The 19,373-nt window shown below is 40.4% G+C and overlaps 1 protein-coding gene across 1 annotated transcript in view; it reads right to left on the bottom strand.

The window, feature by feature from the left end:
* Window positions 1-10,229, bottom strand: part of LOC311252105 (ankyrin-2-like) — an 89,093-nt gene extending 78,864 nt beyond the window's left edge. The window contains exon 1 of the mRNA XM_084344944.1: window positions 10,016-10,229. Coding sequence (XP_084201070.1) covers window positions 10,016-10,156 — 141 coding nt within the window. The 5' untranslated portion in view covers window positions 10,157-10,229. The remainder of the gene's footprint in view (window positions 1-10,015) is intronic.
* Between the last annotated feature and the right edge of the window lie 9,144 nt (window positions 10,230-19,373).

The following is a 19,373-nucleotide window of genomic DNA, read 5'->3' as shown; positions in this document are numbered from 1 at the left end:
GGAACATGAACAAGGTACGCAACAATATGAATACTACACTGATATCCCATAAAACAATTCCATTCACTAAACTGTCACACTTCTCGTACTGTGTCACAACCTGGTCTCAGACAAATACGACATCAATGCAACCATTACATAATCTGTATAAACCAGAGTGAAAAATGAACTGAAAGTAATATATCACTATTTCAATATAGCAAATGTATTGTGCATTGTCCTGTACATTGCAATAAAAGAAAAAATAAACTAAAATAAATTGGTAACATGGATGCATTAAGTCATCTATAGAGGAAAAACTGGTTTCTTCAAGGTTAAAATTGGAAGTGAGCAGAATCACACAATAAATCATTTTGTGCAATAATTAGACAGATTATTTTCCCTGGTGCAAAATAATGTGCATGCCCGTGATTCGGGAAGGACATGTCCCCTGTTTGTTTTTGGATACTGACTGTGCAGCAGTTGGATACAGACCAAGACTGTAAGGAGGCAGAATGATTCAGCAGTTTCCTCTCAGTGCCTTCACTAAAGCTAAATCCTGGCTCGCACTCACAGCTTGTTCAAAGCTCCCAGCTCTCTGCTCCTGTGGTGGAAAAACACCGTCTGATGCTTATTTTTACTGCATTCAAACTGCGTTACTCCTTCCACAGGGAGGTCAGAGTTCAGATACAAAGATACTGTAGCACCACACGGAGGATGGTGGAGACTCACTTACTTGCTAATCAGTATTTGTTTTCTAGCTGAGGAATGGTCTCTCATTGGCGAGGTCATTTTTCTATTAGTAAGCTTTTTCAGTGTCCTTTCCTTTATCACAGTCTGCCCCAGGCTCAGTCACCTACAGCATGACCCTGCTGACATGTCCTCACACAGAAGAATGCAGCACTGATGATGTATGAAATGAGCAGTGACACTGCAGCACTGATGTCTGCTTCACACACGTCCCAACTAATGTTTCTGGCTGACCTGCAGTCAGCTGCAGAGAACTGCACTGCATCACTCAGACTCACAGCTACAGGAGCTTTCTGCAACATCGCCACAATCACCTTGAAGTTTACATTACCAGCAGTTTAACACCAAAGCCACAAACACTATAGTCAAGTTGCAGAGACTTAGAGATAGATGGTGCAGCTGAATTTAAGATTCATGAGTTCTGTCGTATATTCAAAAACTACATATTTGAACACTAATACCTCATTAACATGGGCGGATCCATCTGGAGGGGGCCCAGGGGCATAGATGATATAAGGGGCACCTACTGACCATCAACACATGTTGGGGAATATAAACCCTGTACATTTTTAGGCAGACCACATGTAATAATGCAGGGTACACCCCTTATAATAACAGCTGATTGTGCTTTACTATTGTTTCACAACAAAAAACGGGGCTTCAGGGGCCCATGATGGTTAGGGTAAACAGGGAAATTCCCCCACTTACTGTAAAGCTCTGTCTCAAACAGAGAATGGGGATGTGGTCAATAGTCGTAAGTAATTCATTCACATCGCAACCAGACTGACGTTCTAGCAAGATAAACATCATTAGCATGGATAGCGATAGCATGGATATTAGCAAGGACAGAGATAGCTGTCACTCTTACATAAGTTCCTCTTGTGTATTGAGGAGCTGCAGAGTTTATTCATGGTGTAATGGTGTAAGCTGTACTGTACATTTACTGCCACTGGACAACTTCTCTGCTCAACTTTCCTCTCTGCTCTGATCAACAACATCTGTCCGTCTCTCTCTCTCTCTCCCTCTACCACACTGCCCAATTCATTAAAGGAGCAATGCAAGTCTTTCGTGACATAAACGTGAGCCAGTGCATTATGGGAAACACTGCCAGTGCTTCTATGGCTCATCAAACTTTCTTCTCAGTGTGCCAAGCTTTGAGGAAGCCATATGACAGGAACAATGTCAGGAAATGACTCCATTATAAAATATTAGAGAAATTTGGTGGTCGAACCTTCCCCCTGGACAGCTTCAACATTAGAAAAGGTACTATCATACTAGCATCTATTCATACTCCCGCACATGGCATTACTTGCAGATTTAATGGGGCTAGGCTAGCACTTTCATCCTGGTGAGTGCTTTAATAAAGTGATCACACTGAACCGACACACCACCAGCCAAGTCAAAAGGTCAGAAAAGCAGCCGTTTTATCACATCTGGTCACACGCTGAGTTCTACACCCTACACTAAGGAGTCAAGAGCGTGATGTTCTTAACTGCAGCAGCTCAGATTAGTCAGTATATGGCCATTTCAGTTGAACCTCGAATGTACTGTATGTTGGGAATGTGAGGTTTTGTGATCTCAGAAGAGCTCACAATAAATGAATAACGCTGCAAACGTTGCATTTTCCAAATCAAAACCTGTGTCTGTGCTGCTGTAAAATGTGCATGTCCCTAATGGAAAGCATGGAGAACCCAGGCGCGCTCACTCACAATGAAATAGAAAAGTTCTGGAAAGACTTGTTCATATACAGTATGTCGTACATGTGCGTACAGGGTTAGCATTGTTTTCTCGCAGCACTGCACAAAGCAGCCATTACCACAATGGAGCTGATAATATCCTCACATTCCCTCCAGGGCTGCAGAGTCACATTATGCAAGACCTTGCCCTAATCATGGTTCTGTGACTGGCGGGTTGCTATAGTTACACTTCGACCAACAGGACTCAGACAAATGTGGCTTTTTTATGGAAAACACTTAACATTACAGAGAGAGGGAGAATTGTGGCAGCCAGCTTCCTACAGAAATAGTTTCATAAATCCTCGTCATAAGGAGCTTAGTCAGTTTGTCACTCTCTTTGATGGGAAAGTGTTATGAATGTGCTGTGCAGATCAGAAAAACTGCTGTAAACAGCCTGCAGTCACATCAAGGTCTTGTTTGGGGTGAGTTGGCAATAAACTGGAATAAAAAAATAAAATCTTAGTCAAACAAGAAGGTCTTTGCTCTTTCACCAGTTTTAAAGAGCAGATTTTATAATGGGGATAGGTAGTTTAATAAAGTGAAGAAAAAAAAAATCACATATAATCGTGCCATGTGTCCATTCTGTAATAAGTCTGTTTCAGTTTATGTCTAGACACATCACTTCATGACTCAATCAAACCTGCCAAGCGTGATAAAGCACAGTCCTAAAGCTCCTCCAGCAACACACCGCATCAAACATTCATTTACAAAGTCAGTCAGTTTATCTGTGGAGTGTAAGGAGATTTATCAATAATGCAAACCGATCCCCCCCCCCCTCACACACACACACACACACACACACACACACACACACACACACACACACACGCGCGCACACACACACACACACACACACACATACTGTTAGACACCAGTGCCCAGGCTGGGAGCATCCTTACCCCTCCCAGTTACCACGGAGATGAGCACTGCCCTCTCTGGAGGTAACCATGACAACAAGGCTTTCTATCTGTCAGCAGAGTTAGTAAAGTAAGCACGGAAACATGAAGGGTATAGAACTGACTACTGGGTTTATAGGTGTGTGTGTGTGTGTGTGTGTGAGTGTGTGTGTGTGTGAGAGAGAGAGAGAGAGAGAGAGAGAGAGAGTGTTATAAGAACAACACATCCTCATACCTAAATGACAATAGGTCATTGACATAACGTATGCTATATGACGTTATGACGTGAATGTTGTGAAACATTTGCAGTTTGGTTAGTTTTAGGCAACAAGAACCTTAGTTAGGTTTAGGAAAAGATGGTTTTCTTAAATTAAATACGAAACATTACGTTAGGTTAAGTATGTGATGTTACGTATGTGATGAAGTTAAGTACATTATGTAAAATAAGTAACTTAATGTACATTTCAGTTTCACAGCTAAATAGTTCAGTCTCATTTCCAGCAACAGCAGGCAGCTTTTTTCAAAAGAAGGTACATGAGGACATAGAGGAGGGTCCAGTAGCTAAAGAGTCAGACTGGTGATGGGCAAACCAAATATAAATAAGAGAGAGTGAACATTGGACATTTGTAAAAGGGCCAGAAACACAACTCCAAATAAATACGAGCGAGATAAAGTTTATAGAGGTAGAGATATTTCACCCCTGTGTCTGTCAGCTTGTTTTAGAGTTCTTTGGCCGTCCAGTGCCTAAAAAGTGATTACTGCAGCTCTAAAGGGACAGTTTAGCACAAAATCAAAAATACATATTTTCCCTCTTACCTGTAGTGCTATTTATCCATCTCGATTGTTTTGGTGTGAGTTGCCAAAATTTGGAAATATGGTCCATAGAGCTGTCTGCCTTCTTTCAAACATACAGTAATGGACTGTATCACTGTGCACAAGAAAGGGGCATCTAAACACAGTCAAGGCTCGTGGTCATGACGGTGCAGGACGTTAACATGTATCCTCCTCAGACGGGCTGTAACATTAGCTAGCTAAGTTAGCTAGCTAAGTTAGCTAGCCTCTCTTCCATACAGTAAGTAGATGCACACTTCCCTCTGCGCAGTGATACAGTTGGCAGAAACAAATAATTTCCTACGTAAAACTTCCCCACAACAAGGTCTGCGGATTATCTTGAGTAATGGGGTCATGATTTCTGGAATAAGACATTGAGTTCTTCTCTATTGGAGAGAAGACAGACATCTCTACAGCTGATATCTCCAAAACCAATCCAATCCAATACATAACACTACAGGTAAGAGGGAAAATATGTTTGTTTTGTCTTTTATTTTGGAGAGGAACTGTCCCTTTAAGCCAAAGCCAAGTAAGCTAATAGGAGTATGCTCTCATCACGTATACCAAGAACAGAACGCATTACCATTAACTGCCATTTGCTATACCATTAATCAACACCGTAAATTAAACCAAAACCTACTTCTAACTTGAAGGCTTTCTTTAACTTGAATGACTTCAAAGAGGACATGTGACCCACATCAGAACCAGAGTGACACATTCACACACATAAGTTGCAGCTGTGTCCTTGTTTATTTGATTGAAGGAGCACATTCTATTCCGAGCTATCAGGACGGAATAACAGTATCTGTGTTTACTAGCAACTGCACTGTGTGTGTGTATGTGTGTGTGTGTGTGTGTGTGTGTGTGTGTGTGTGTGTGTGTGTGTGTGTTTCTGATATTCAAAGCTCCATTGGGCTGCCTTGCACACATTAGACCATGAACACACCCACTGTTTGGCAATTACAACATCACTTCAATCAATGCAGCCGATATCATAACAACCGCCAAACCCCCACAATTAGCCAATTAAAAGGCTGCTTTTATTTTACAGTCGGAGGCGTGAGCCTTTCATATTAATAATCACATACTACAGAGTATTCCTGCAGAGTGCTATAAATAGCCTGCTCTAATTCATTATCATCAAGCTGACATAACTGGAACTATAGTAGGTCCAACTATATACCCCACCTTCACCTTCATTGAGTTTCCATTACCTTCGATACCATTATGACCAGCCTTGGAAGACAACTCAGAAATGTCCCCAGGCTGTTTCCAGCCAATCAGAGCTGTCCCTGTGGACCTCTTAGCATACAGTGCAGGACCTGGAGGATTATTTGTTTCAGATAAATTTAGATATAATGACATAGGGCTGGGGAATTGTCCTTATCGAGGTTTTCTACAACTGAAGCAATATAGGTGTATACAGTATATACTTTGAACTTCCAAATACAGTACATAATGTAAGAAGGACCATTCTCCATTCTTATTCAATACAATGTCTCTTTTCACACTATTCTGACAGAAAATATATTAAAAAGAAGACTTTTAAAGAATTACCTTTCCAATGCATATATGTATTTATCAAGTATTGGCTATCTTCATTTGTGGTGCAGCACTATTTTTCTTATTATGTCCCTGTAAATGTTACACTTACAGCTCATAAGAAGGAGAAAATGGCAGGCCATTTAAAGCTGCCCATGGCTACAGTATATCAGTGTGCAGTGGGTCAGGGGTCATGGGTCAAGACGTATAGCTCTCCAGAATAGATCGTGTCCAAATCAGGAGGTGGGTGGGATGTGCCTTTTCGAGAAGATGTAGGAGTTTTAATGTCACACCAGCAACCTACACAAAATAAAACGCCAGCTGATTTCACAAGCTGGTTGTGTTACCAGAGTTACCAGCACATAGATATGGGGCTGAGAAAAATGGAATGGCTATACTCAACGTGATCCTCGGTTTAGCAGCTTGTGAACAGGCCAGGAAGTCATATGTTTTCTCTGATGTTCCAATAGTCAACACCCTTTCAGTGCTCTGGAAGTTTAGCTCTCTAAACCAGCCACAGAATGTGCCATGAAAACCAGCGAGCACCCTTGCTACTACAGTATCAGTAGTGAATAAGAGTAGTTTCAATGACCTTCTGCTTCTATACATTAATACGTTAGAAGAAGAGGTGTACAAACACGGAAGACAACAAACTGTATGCCATCACTTCATACTTACAAAAATACAGTACGTTATCTGTCATAGCACTGAAGCCCCCCACCAGCAGGACAGAGAGCGATCTGTGCTAGGGCTCGGTGATATAGCCTTAAAATAATAATGCAATATTTTTAGTCTATATTACCACACAATATGCTATATTCAAATACATAAATTTACCTTGTACCTCCATATTTTGAACTGAGGCGACAAAATCATATATCACACTATTTTTGACCAAATACCTCAACTAATGGACAAAACATGAACACAATAAGATTTCTGATCAATAACCATCAGTAATGTGGATATAATGGCTAAGTGGATAAGCCAACATTTAAGACCGCATATCATGGTTTTTCAAATGGACCTTGTGGTTTCTTTTGAGCCAGTGAAGTAGCTCCATGGATGGCACCATCTGTCAGTCGGTCTGTTGGTCCACCCCTCTGGTCTAAACTAACATTTGATTTTAGGAGAAATTTGGTACAGACATTCATGGTCCCCAGAGGAAGACTGATGACTTTGATCTCCTGACCTAAGTCTTAATTAGACATGCTAACATCACCAAACTGATACTTAACTTTTAAAATAACTTCACAGTTATAGATGCTTGTTGCGATGATGTTGAAGTTAATTAGAATCCAAGCATGATCCCTTGTTAGAACTTTGACACCACGTTTTATCTGTTTAAAGTCACATTTTGTCATTTTTTGTGATAGTCACATATAAAGCATGCTGACCTTGTTCCTCTATCATTCTTTCACCAGGGACTCACATCCATAAACAGCAGTTTATTCCTGTAATTATCCATTCACGTGTTAATCAGCTGGTGTAACGGACCGTTTTAGTGTGTCGAGGGAGAAAACTGACTGCTGAGGGTCAACATGTTTGACTCCACCACACACAGGCACACATTTACTCGACGGTCCAGCTCTATTTGTTGTACTGCTTTGCTGCTTACTCTTCTCTCATCCTCTCTCTTTCATCTCATCAGATAACAGAAGCTCAGCTGGAACCTGTGCTGCCAGGGGTCACTGCAGGCTGTCAGGTCACCGCCTCCTCCTCCTACACTGGCCAATTACAGCACCCGTCACTGAGTTACACTACAACCATTCAGGTGTTTTTCAGGTCTACAAATCTGTGGTATGAGATATGAGAGTTTGAACTGCGCTTTATTTAGTCTGAATGTAACTTTTAAGGACCATATGGGTCGCTGTGAATGTTTTAGCTAATTCTTATTCCTGTTAATTCCCACTACTGCTGTCTATTTCAGAAGTTTTACGAACGATTTTCTACCTCTCAGGCTGAAATTAGCTTGAACAGGTAATGAAACACACACACAGGCCAGGTCCACCTGTTGAATAGAAGTGTAATATTTACTGTCTTTAAGCTCTGGTTTGTTCTCCACCTACATCTAAAAAAAGGATATATGGCTTTTTAGCTGCTAAATTCTCCATAATGTTTACCAGCTACTCATGCAGCCTGCTGCAGCTGGAAACAATGTTCATAAGAGCCCGAATCTGTAATTTAGCCCCTAATACAACCAAAACAATGAACTGAAAGGATCTAAAAAGCTCTGTAGCGCTCAAGGGAACCGCAAAGTCAAGTGGTTATTATCTGGTGGTTCATCATTATATGGGCAAAACTTTGACCCATTAGTGCAGCTTGCAGCTTGTTTTGTTAAGATGATATTATTTTAAATGGTAATGCAGTAAACCCTTGCCATGTCCTAAACTACATACTGATTGTAAGCAGGCTTTAAGTGTGTTCACAAAAGTGACAAAAAAAGGGTATAATAAAACCTAAAAGTGTGTATACTAAAGTATGTTCATGGTGTTATAATCATTAGTTTGTACTACATACCGGATCATGTGAACTAGTTCTTTACCTTTAAAGACTACTGTTCAGTAGGTAAGCTTTGGGCACCAGAGTTTTCCTTAAGCACTTGAATGCACCAACAATGACATCTTTGCAAAATAGTCCCTGCTTGTAACTGCATCACTAAAAGACAATTATGTTGTGTTTTAAGTATCTGCAGGTTGATTTTTATGCTAACGTTTAAAAACTTGGCTGACAGGTAGTACATTAATATAAAAAGACAAAAAAATTTGATCATTTCAGGGTAAAAACATGCAAATCCACTATCATGATGCTTATGAAGCCCTGTAAACAATTTTAGTGTCATGATCCTGGTTGTGTTTCTGTGATTTCCTGTTTTGTTTTGAAGTTTTGCCCTCTTGTGTCGTGTGTTGCTTTTCTTTTCCTCCTATTGTGTGATTTTCCCTCCTTCCAGTGTTTTTCTGTTCCTTTCCCTCACCTGTCCTTTCCCCGCTTCACTCCACCTGCACCTCATCCCCTTATTTGTTTTGTTTGCATTGAAGTGTGCTTCATTCTGTCTTTGTCAGTTCGTTCCTGCGTTCCCCTTGTGTTCCCCTTATGTAATCCGCCTGTGTGGTTCCCTGTGTATATCTCCAGTCCAGTCAAGTGCCTTCCAGTGTTCTCCAGCGTATCCCTGTTTTACCCTGTGGTACGTTTCTGTTTTTTTGTTCCTCTTGTTTTCAATTAGTTGTACTTTGTTCGTCTTAGTTGGTACTTTGTTTAGTCTTTTGTCTTTCTACTTTGTTTATTGGTGTTTGCTCTTCTTGGTTTTTGTTGGATTCTTGATTTTCGGATAATTTCAGCTTTTTGTTAATAAAGCTCGTCCAGTTGTGTTATGCTTTTGGGTCCTAACCCTCCGAAGTGTGACATCTAGGTCACCTTGAGTCTATTGTTGGCTTATCATATGGCCAAACAATAGCAGCCCCTATTTATGTAAAAGTTTAAAACACGTATTTTTGATGATCAGAAATAGTTTGAGATACTACATTCATAGCATTGTATTTGGCTGCACGGAGAAACAAGTTCCAGTATCTTAAAACTAGACATTAAGGCAGGTCAAAAATGTCACTTAATTCGGGAAATATCATTTAGAAACAAATAAAATGCAGAAGAGCCACACATTAAGACTCAGCAGCAGACTCAATGAGTGATATTTTTTGCCTTGTACTTCCAGTAGTTGCAGTAGCAGCATGCTGCTAAAGTCATTACATCTCTTTTCAAATTAGCCATAAGAGTCCACATGCTGCTGTGCAGGGATACTTTAGGAACAAAAATGTCACACTGACCTTTAAAGGGAGAGGAGAGATAACAACACCCCACCCCATCCCACACACACCTACACCACTAATACACACAAGCTCCAAACCTAAACACCTGAACCATTTGTCTATTAATACCTATTCTAAGATACAGACGAGGATTGATTCTGAAGTCAGACGTTCAAAGTACATCACACATGCTCTCATTAGAAACTGGAAAATGTACCAGGTCAATTCAAGGTGTTACATGCAAGTTGTACAGTTTGTCAGTAACAGATACAAACAACAGTTCTGCCATCCATGATTGTATCAACATAAAAATAACTCTAAAGTCAAGAGCTGAAGTGCTTCAAAGTTTCTGCTTTAAAAAAGTTACTTGAAACCTTCTCATCTATAAAAAATCTCCTAAAATGCCCCAAAAAGAGCACTTCAGGAGCGTCCCTGTTGCCTGGAAGTGCCGGCTGCACCTGCCAGTGAGGGCTCTTACCAGCATCAGTGGGGGCTGTACAGGAAAATGCTCCACACAGTAGTAGTCTGGCAAAGCATTCAGGTCCAGGTTAGACAGGCTCCCGGTGGTCCTCAGGCCCTTGTCCGAGCCACACACCTTACACATGGCCGCGTTGCCCATGCTGCAAGGTTTACAAGTCTATCCCATCGGAACGTAAAAGAAGGAATCTAAGTGAGCGCATCTAATCACTCTGATAATCCACTCTCTGTCCCTGCTTCCTCTACCCTCCCCCTAAAAACCTCACAGGCTACCATCCAGGGGGGCGACCCCCTCAGTCCAGCTACACCTCACTTCCCTTTGGCCTCAGCCTCAGCGCTCTTGTCCCTGTTACAGCACTTAACTGGACTTGTGTCCTGTGACTGCTGCCAGCACAGTGCTAGCTCTTCCTCAATGCTAATTCCAACTCTCTGACCATTGACCAACACCCCCTCCCCACTCCACCAAACAGGCTATTTTTACACCCACCAGCCGAGCTATGCATGTAGAGAGAGAGAGAGCAGGGAGAGGGTGGTCGGCATAGGGTGGCATGCCAAAACAGGAAGGGGGAGGACACACAGTAGATACACAGAGCAGGGACTGACATAAGGCCTATATGTGCTTATAAATTGTGATAATATGCTGTGTTTGTCACATCAAGCACTTTATATTCCAATTAGACACTGAAAATCCAGTGAAACCTAATATTATATCCATCATCCATCAGTGCTACCCCTGCTCAAAGACAGGCGCTGTTGGATAACCAATAAATACCATAATAAATGACTCCTATGGACTGATACAGTATTTGATTTACAGTGAAATGGACATTTCCAAGGTCCCTGTGATAATGGTCCGTCGACTCAAATTACAGCCTTCGTTGCCACATTGTGTTATTCCATGTGAGTCATTCTTTTGGTTACATGTCCTGATACCTAAACAAGTGAATGGGTCCATTACCTACTACTAGAGTATAAACGACAGGTGTACCGGACCTTCACTGATATGTCATTTAATATTGTGAAACAGTTGAGGCACCAGAACTACTTACTTAGGGTTAGGAAAATATCATAGTTATTTATATATATTGTAGTACTTTTATATTTCAGTACTTTATTTTTTTAGTATTTCAATTATTTTATCCTTACTTACTAATACTACTCTTGTCATATTATCTTGGGGAAAGTCTTGTGCTTGTTGCCACCTGGCACTTGATAACAGTGGTTGTACTAAGCTGCTTGCACAGATGACCTGCTAAGAACTGGCCATTGTGCTAGTTGGTGGATAGTTGTTAGCTAGTAAACTATTATTTGCAGTTTTTTTTCCACAAGATACTGTTCTGTTAGTGTCTTTGGCAGTTAATAAGCAGCCTCAGATGCACTGGAGAAGGCATATCCAGTTTGAATCTAGCCCGGGAAAAGCAAGATGAACACAATCAGATTTGTGGCCTGGCTAACGGAGATATATCTGTACTGCTAGGCATAAACAAATGTTTTTTAAATAATATGTGAATTATATCGAGATACTACACATGTAAATGGGGCCAAAGTCGCAATCTGTAGATTTCCACAGGTTCAGATTACAGCAAGAAAAGATTGGTGTCAGGTCTTGTGTTTGTGCAGATGTTTCACTACATTGTTTTTGGCCTACGATGACAATGTTTGACTGAATGGGTCAGTCTATTACTGCAGTGACAAAGTGGGACAGTATTAGCACTATCTACCAAACAGATGCAGTCTTACTAACCTGATTCTAACTCTCTGTATGCATGAAAAGTTTTCCTCACTATGGTGAAATAGCTGAAAATAACATCAGAAAAGAAATATTGGTGTAAGCCAGTACATGCACATAGCAGTAAATGATACTGGTAAATAACACTGTTAATGTGTATTCTCCTGCTGGTTGCCATGTAAGTGTGTGGAGTGGCTCCGTTTAAGCTGTAACCCGTCCCCATGCGACCTTTTCTTAAATGCCTTCACCTAGACTGAAAACTAAGCCGTGTTTTTTACTGCATGCTTGGTGAACACCTGCTAAAGTGCTTCTCTATCTCCAAGATGAACTGTTTGGAAAAAAGTAAGACTGGCTTTTTTCCTTATGCAAGAAAATTACGGGGGAGAACACTAGATCCATGTCACTATCTTCCGTTACTGTCTTTAATATTGGCACAGTGAGACTATAGACTAATTAAAAGTATGAGCACTGGTGGTCATCGCATGAGTTGAGCCCCCCTGGTGTCTGGTGTACAACACAAGCAGCATGCCTGGCTTTTAACATAGTCAAGCCCCCAAAGTGACTTTTCCTCTGCATTGTTATCACTACACCTCACGTCATGGGCTGTTTAATGGAAGCAGACGTGGTGTTTTGCTAACACAGATTGGTGTCAGACTATAGCCCACAGCAGAGCTGTATCGATCCAGCTGGACTGAATGCAAATTAAAGTAACACAGACCTTTTCAAGGCAATTGATTGGTTCACAGAATAAATGGAATGCTGTTTAATAGAAGCCTCTGTCCCTGCTGTCTCTACACGTCGGTTTATGTCTTATCCACGGTCAGATGTATGTTGTATTCACCTCTTGTGCACATATGTCCTTGTCTGATCACATCAGGGAGGTAAATGTCCCCATTCTTCTAGGTCATGACTCATACAATACTCCCACTGTAGAAAATATCAGCCAAACAATTCTCATTCACTGAATATGTTAGCGTAGGGAGAAAGACTCCTCATTGTTGAGAGTCACAGAAACCACATGAGAAAGCAGCTTCAGAGTTTTTAATGAATGAATGAATGAATATAAACTGAGTAAACAAGCACATGATCTTCACATTTCCCCTATCTGAAAAAATCACACTAAGCTTTTTAGTTGAGACAAGAAGCTCTGAAACTGAAAAACATTACGATCAAAAACAGAGTGTCTCTCTGTAATGAATTATTAATCAAAACATGTCTGGCCAATTAAAAATGAAAACTCAGATCAGATTTGGTTTTGGAGATTATCAGAATTTCATCCATCTACAGTACATGAATCTGTTGAAACAAGTGACATCTCATTTCTGAGCTTGTGTGTAGCTGAGTTAAAAAAATAATTTCCATAGTCAAGAAAAGAGCAAACCAAAGCATTAATTTCATGCGGTCATCAGGTGCTTGCAAATGAACACTTCTATGTCATCTGCATAGCTATTACATCTTACACTGTGTTGTCATCTAAAGTGGCTGAGTGGAAGTTGGGTTGAGTTATGAGAGCTGTGTCAACTTGACTCCAGTTCCAAGTTTTCTCTTCCCTTTTTCAGTAAGTTTAGAAAATGAAACATTCAGGGAGCCATTCAGCTAAACAGCAAATATGTTAAGTATCCGAAAAGGGTAGGTAAATAAAATACTATTGAACCCAATCTCTAAGCAGAAGTATGTTTAATGAAAAATGTGTGGACCAAGTATACCCTGTGGAACACCATATGGAAAGTGACAGTTATATAAAACACACTCTCAAAAACCTTTAAAACTGTCTCCCTGTTAGAAAGCCAATACTGACTTTGTTTTTGGATTTAAACTGAGAGCAGGGTTGGATAATCTTAAAATATGCCTAAACCTAACTAGTTTTCAGTTTTCTATCATTAGATGGTTGGAAGTCTTCTCAACAAACATTTAAAATATCATGAGATATGTGGTCTTACTAAGAATACCATTACAGAGTGAGACTTGACAGGCTGACACCACTGATATACACTGATATCTAATCTAACCTAATATCCATCTATTACCCAATTAAAGGCCTTGTCATTTGGAATTTTTTGTCACTGAATACAATTTAATGGCTTTAATAGATCATTCCAAATATCATATTGTCTTAGTAACATGGTTAAAAACTGGTTATGTAACTTGTGACAAAATGATCTAAGATGTGACAAAATGGGAAAATGGTTATACAAAAACATCCACTGTATGAAGAGAGTATCCTGTACATCCTCACAAGATCTAAGCCGGTTTCACTGAATGTGATTATGACCTGAGCAACAAATCAAAGGCAAATATGATTATTTCTAGCACATCTGCTGGTTACAAGTGACAAACACATGACCAACGCCTGTCAGGTGAGGCTGTATAGGATCTTCAGCTGTAAACCGGTGGAGTCTGGTTCTCTACTGCAGATGTAAGGTGAGAAAAATGACCTGCTTCTCTTATGGTGAGGTGTAAGTAGGTGGTCATGTTTCATAGTAGTATCATGTGCTGCGCATGCACATAAGCACACGCATGTCATTGAGTTGCTGTTGGGTTATACAAGGTTATATATCGCTCTATAAACAGCGTCTGACAGCTCTGAACTAATGTTAAGTGTACATGTCAGTAAATGGAGACGCAAGGTAACAAATGAATACCAAGTGAGGTTGTCAGTATCATGGGTTTTTTCTTTGAAACATGTGAAGTTGAGCAGATTTCAGTTTGAACTGGTCATTGAAAATGATGTTTGGTATCTTTTCACTGAAATCAAATCATGTGACCCCCGCCTTGAGGGTCGTAATGGTCCTTTAAGAGTCTCCTGTGTAAGCATTAAGGGAAAAAAAATTAAACCTTTGATATGTTCATCTGTCAGATGCTAAAAGTTTAACAGAAGGAAAAGTAGTGGAGTCTGAAAGTCAGCTGACTCAGTAATGTCAACTGGACACCAATATCTATGTAAGGGTTGCTAACATTAGCTACCATAAGCTTCAGGTCATAACAGACCACCTAAGGCTGTAGCAGCAAAACTCCTGATTGTATTCAACTGTGCAAGGGTGTGTTTTAAAGGTTATGAATTGGACTTTTCATTTGGAAGAGAAAGAATGTGCTATTTCTTCTTTGAAGTCATGATTAGTCTTGCCTCAAGAAATCTTAAGGAGCCATTCTTGACTAAATGACGTGCGGTTAACGCTCACACATTCATGCTAAATGCTAGAGTAGTAACAAATTTGCAGATATACACACATACCGTATCACCTCAGTTCAGTGCAGCGCCATCACTAGTTAAATACACACAATTAGACATGGCCTTCCACTGCTTTGTCACCTAATGGGCCTTTTTAGTTTCATTAACCTTCTCCTGGATGTAATTCACTTAACGTCTCCTCCAATCTCCTCTCTAAACAGCCATCATCTGCCAAAATAAGTCATTCAATTAGGTTAGCCAGCTGATGAAGACGTGTGTGTGTGTGTGTGTGTGTGTGTGTGTGTGTGTGTGTGTGGTTTTAAGAGACAAAGGTCAAACAAGACATGGTACAGGAAGGTTATATCATGTCTTCAACTCATCAGAAGTTTAAACAGGAAAGTCACAACTTTCATTTCTCCACAATGTTAACTGAATTACTCCTCCTATCCCCTCCCATCCCACACAACCCCTCCTCCTCCTCCTCCTCTTCCCCTCCCTCTGTGGTTTGGTAATCCACTGGGCGGGGCAGGCATAGACAACAAATGCTTTTAATCTGTGATCGACCATATGGCTCACTGGCTGCGGAGGGAGGAGGGGCGTTGGGTAAAGCCACTTGTACTGCATTATGTTCTCCCGCTGTGGGGGAAAATGTGATGATGTGTGTGTGTGTACAATAGCTGCATGGACGGGATTAATGGCGGTGGAAAGGAAACAGAAGTGTTTGATAATATAGGGCGTTGTACATTAGCAGCTAAATGCTAACATAGGGTTTAACACTTAGGAATTACAAAAGAAATCACTGAAGTATCCTTCATTTTATAAGTTTCATAGCATGAATGTGCGACAGTCAATGGGTCATTCAATAAACCTGTTTTTAATGCTAACATAAGACTACCAGCTAAAGCTAACACTAGCTTGAAGCTGAACTAGTGCACAAGTCAGATATAAAAACTAACAAGAAGTGCATCCCATGTAACAGAGATGTGTAATGCAGCAGGGGGTGCAGTCAGTTATCCATGCAAACACAAGTCTGGGATTTAATATTCATCACACTATATCAAGCACATTGCTGCCACATGTACATATACGCATTAATCAGTGTTAAACACAAAGTAAACCCAGTTTTATTTTGATTCATGCTGCAGGGTCTATACATAAGGAACAGGCTACAGTTTAACACAACTGCTATGAAAAAAAGATGAATTATAGAAGTTGGAGGCCAGGTTGCTATGGAAACACAGATTTGGAAAAGGTTTATACATGGATTTTCTTTTGCTACACAATAAGAGACCTGCAGAAAATGGCTTCTTCTGTGTCAGACCTCAGTAAGACATATCTGACTATACTACTGTATAGACCTGAAAGTGACAGGAGACTTACATGTTGGAAGTCTCTGTCCTCCCAAAGACAGGACTGACAGGTTTCCACCTTCAACAGGCTACAGAGCTGAGGCTAAGACACCATATCCTCCTGCTATTAAAATAACATCTGCATCTGGACATCTGATCATGGGCCTTCACATTTACACCTTTTATTGATAAGAAGCCATTAGAAAAGCTTTCTAGCATATGACCATTGGTTTGCACATCATATCAGAGAGTCCAATGAAAAGATGTTGCTTTAGGTTGTCTCTTTAGGTTGTGGTCTGGCTGTATGGACTGGATTTACACCAGGAAAAGATCCAATCACAATGCAAACTACAGAATGTACAAGTGATCTGGCCAATCAGATTGCGTTCAGATTGTAATACACGTGTGTGCTTTTACACCTGCATTAACCAAGGCATCAAAAAACAACTGGATGACTGACTGACTATGAAAACAGCTCATTACAACCCAGATTTACATTTGTTGTTAGACAGCAACCTCTAGTGGCTGTAATAATTATAATGACAGCAAAGGAGGAATTCATAAAGAGTGACAAAGTCTGCATAGGGATGAGGTTGGGGATGGATGGTCAGGTCGAACAAAAACAGGAACTTCACACAGGAGGACAGGGTTTGTGTCCAGTGTGAATGCAGTAACAGTAAGTTATTTTAACTCACTAACATAGTAGGGTGATGTCATCTACATAACATAAATTAAGTTATGTAAGTAACGTAGCTATGTTTGTAACTAAAGTTACAGGCGTACCATGGTCATTTTAACCTAAACCGCAATGTTTTCCTGAACTTTAGCGAGTAGTTTTAGCGACTAAAGCTAAACAAGTCCTAGTTTTGCTGCCTTAACCTTGCTGAGTGATATACACTGTTCAGCCACAGCATTAAAACCACTGACAGGTGAGTAATATTGATCTTCTCGTTACAATGCAATGTTCTGCTAGGAAACCTTGGTATCTATGTTGATGCCACTTGATATGCACCAACCAACCAAACACTGTTGCAGACCAATTACTACCTTATGGCAACAACAATCCAAATTCCCCAGATCACATTCTGATCGAGCATCTGTGGGACATCAAGTCCAGAGGCATGTCATGGAGGCCCAACCCCCCAACATACAGGACCCAAAGGATCCACTACAAAAGTCCCGGTGCCAGACCCCCTGTTTCAGCAAGTTGCTATTGGACCTTCATCAGGTTAACCTCACATTATGTCACATACCAAAACAGTGAACACGCAGTGAACGGTGAAAACATGGATGACTTTTCGGTGCTGTACATTACATAATATATATTGTATTAATACCTTTGTCATCACCTTCTTTTGTTTTTCCTGGCTTCCTGCTATGGATTTATGCCATGGACTGTGGTGCATGCGCGGAACACGGAGGCCAGTTCAGGTCTGACTAAGGTCTGACACGTTTACATGGACTAAAAGTTTGGTTTAAGTTGGTCTAACACAATAGTCCGACTTTTTCCTAACATCATGTAAACATACTAAGTGTTTGAGTCAAGCAGCTGGTTGTTCGTCAGCAGGGAGTCCCCAGCACTCATTGCTGAATGGACATACAGGCTTTACAGAGGCTGCAACTAGTGCTTAATTCTACTTGCCCATCTGGCCCATCATACCATCCAGTACCAGAAAGATAGTGCAGCAACAGCCGGGTTTTACTCTTGAATCTCTTACTCTGCAATCAAGGTCAAAGTCAAAAAATGTTGAGATTTAAAGTCAAGTCTCACTGTCCAAGTCAAGTCGAAAAACCATCTTTGAGTTACAGTTGAGATACTTGTGGAGAAAATACCAATGACTTGGTGCTTGATTGCGAGAGTCAAACCACACTAGACTGGTGCTACACTATCCGGCTGGTACTGGATATTATGATGGGCCAGATGTTGTAGTCCTGCAGCAACTGCAAAGCCTGCATGTCCTAATCAGAAATTAGTGCTTGGGACTCCCTGCTGAGGACCAACCAGCCGCTTGACTCAAACACTGACTGAATTTCCAGCTTCACCAATCCAACATACACCATGTATTCAGTGTATATACGTATGTTGTACAGATTAGCAGGGTAATCCAGATCATACACCTCCCACCCGACCCAGGTCATGTGTCACAGAGGAGTCATGGTTCTACAGTTCAGTCTGACATCCAGGTAGTAAGGAAATATGAAAGCTTTTTATTACTATATCTATATTCTTCATAAAAGTCTGAAATTATACATTTTTTATCCATAATTTTCTTTGCCTAAGTAAGCTCTGTTTACACTGTCCTCTGTGTTTTGTTCTTATTTATGTTCCTTTTAGCTGGATCCTACTGTACATTTTTCTCCTGATGGTGTCCCAGTTTCTCCAAGTGGATCATTAAAGTTGCATCATGTCTTATCTTCAACCTACAGTTAGCCAGAGACACCAAGATGGTTAGATGTTTTCCTTTAAAAAAAAAAGAAAAACAAAAGAAAAACAAGCCATTTTAAATATTGAAAATCTCATTCCAAATATCTTTAAACTGAGCACAGCTTTTGCACACCTTACGACAGGTGAGTAGGAGAAGACTGAAGGATGACAAAATCAGGAAAAAGACTCCCACGCACCGTCCACTTCACTTGCAATTAAGTTTAATGACAACAACGTTTTGGTACTTAGACCTTACCTTTGATAAGATAACCTGATGAAGTACAACATTATCTCAAACTTAACTTACGAAAACAATTTTGTATACTGTTGAATTGATCAAAATGGGACCCATTTATGCCTTTATAGCCAACAGTAGAAACATGACAGGAAATGGAGAGGGGGAACGTGCAACTAAAGTTTGTTGTTTTTTTTAAATAAAGTTGATGATATTAAGTTTAATACACAATCATCTACAAAATATGAACTTAAAAACTGTGTATATGTTCAGATAAACCCAGTCCATTGTCACTTCCAACACCTGGTCAGTGGCCATATGCTTCTAAATTTGATGCTGTACAGTACATTTGACCACTGACCAAGCTTCGGTATCTGACAATTTGGTAGTGAGAACGTGCTGGATAGGCCACAACTTTATAACTCTTTGACTTACATTTTACACTCCTATTA

Source organism: Pagrus pagrus, assembly GCF_965226575.1.
Source record: "Pagrus pagrus genome assembly, chromosome: 22".
NCBI classification, from domain to species: domain Eukaryota; kingdom Metazoa; phylum Chordata; class Actinopteri; order Spariformes; family Sparidae; genus Pagrus; species Pagrus pagrus.
This window is presented reverse-complemented; position numbering and strand designations above follow the sequence as displayed.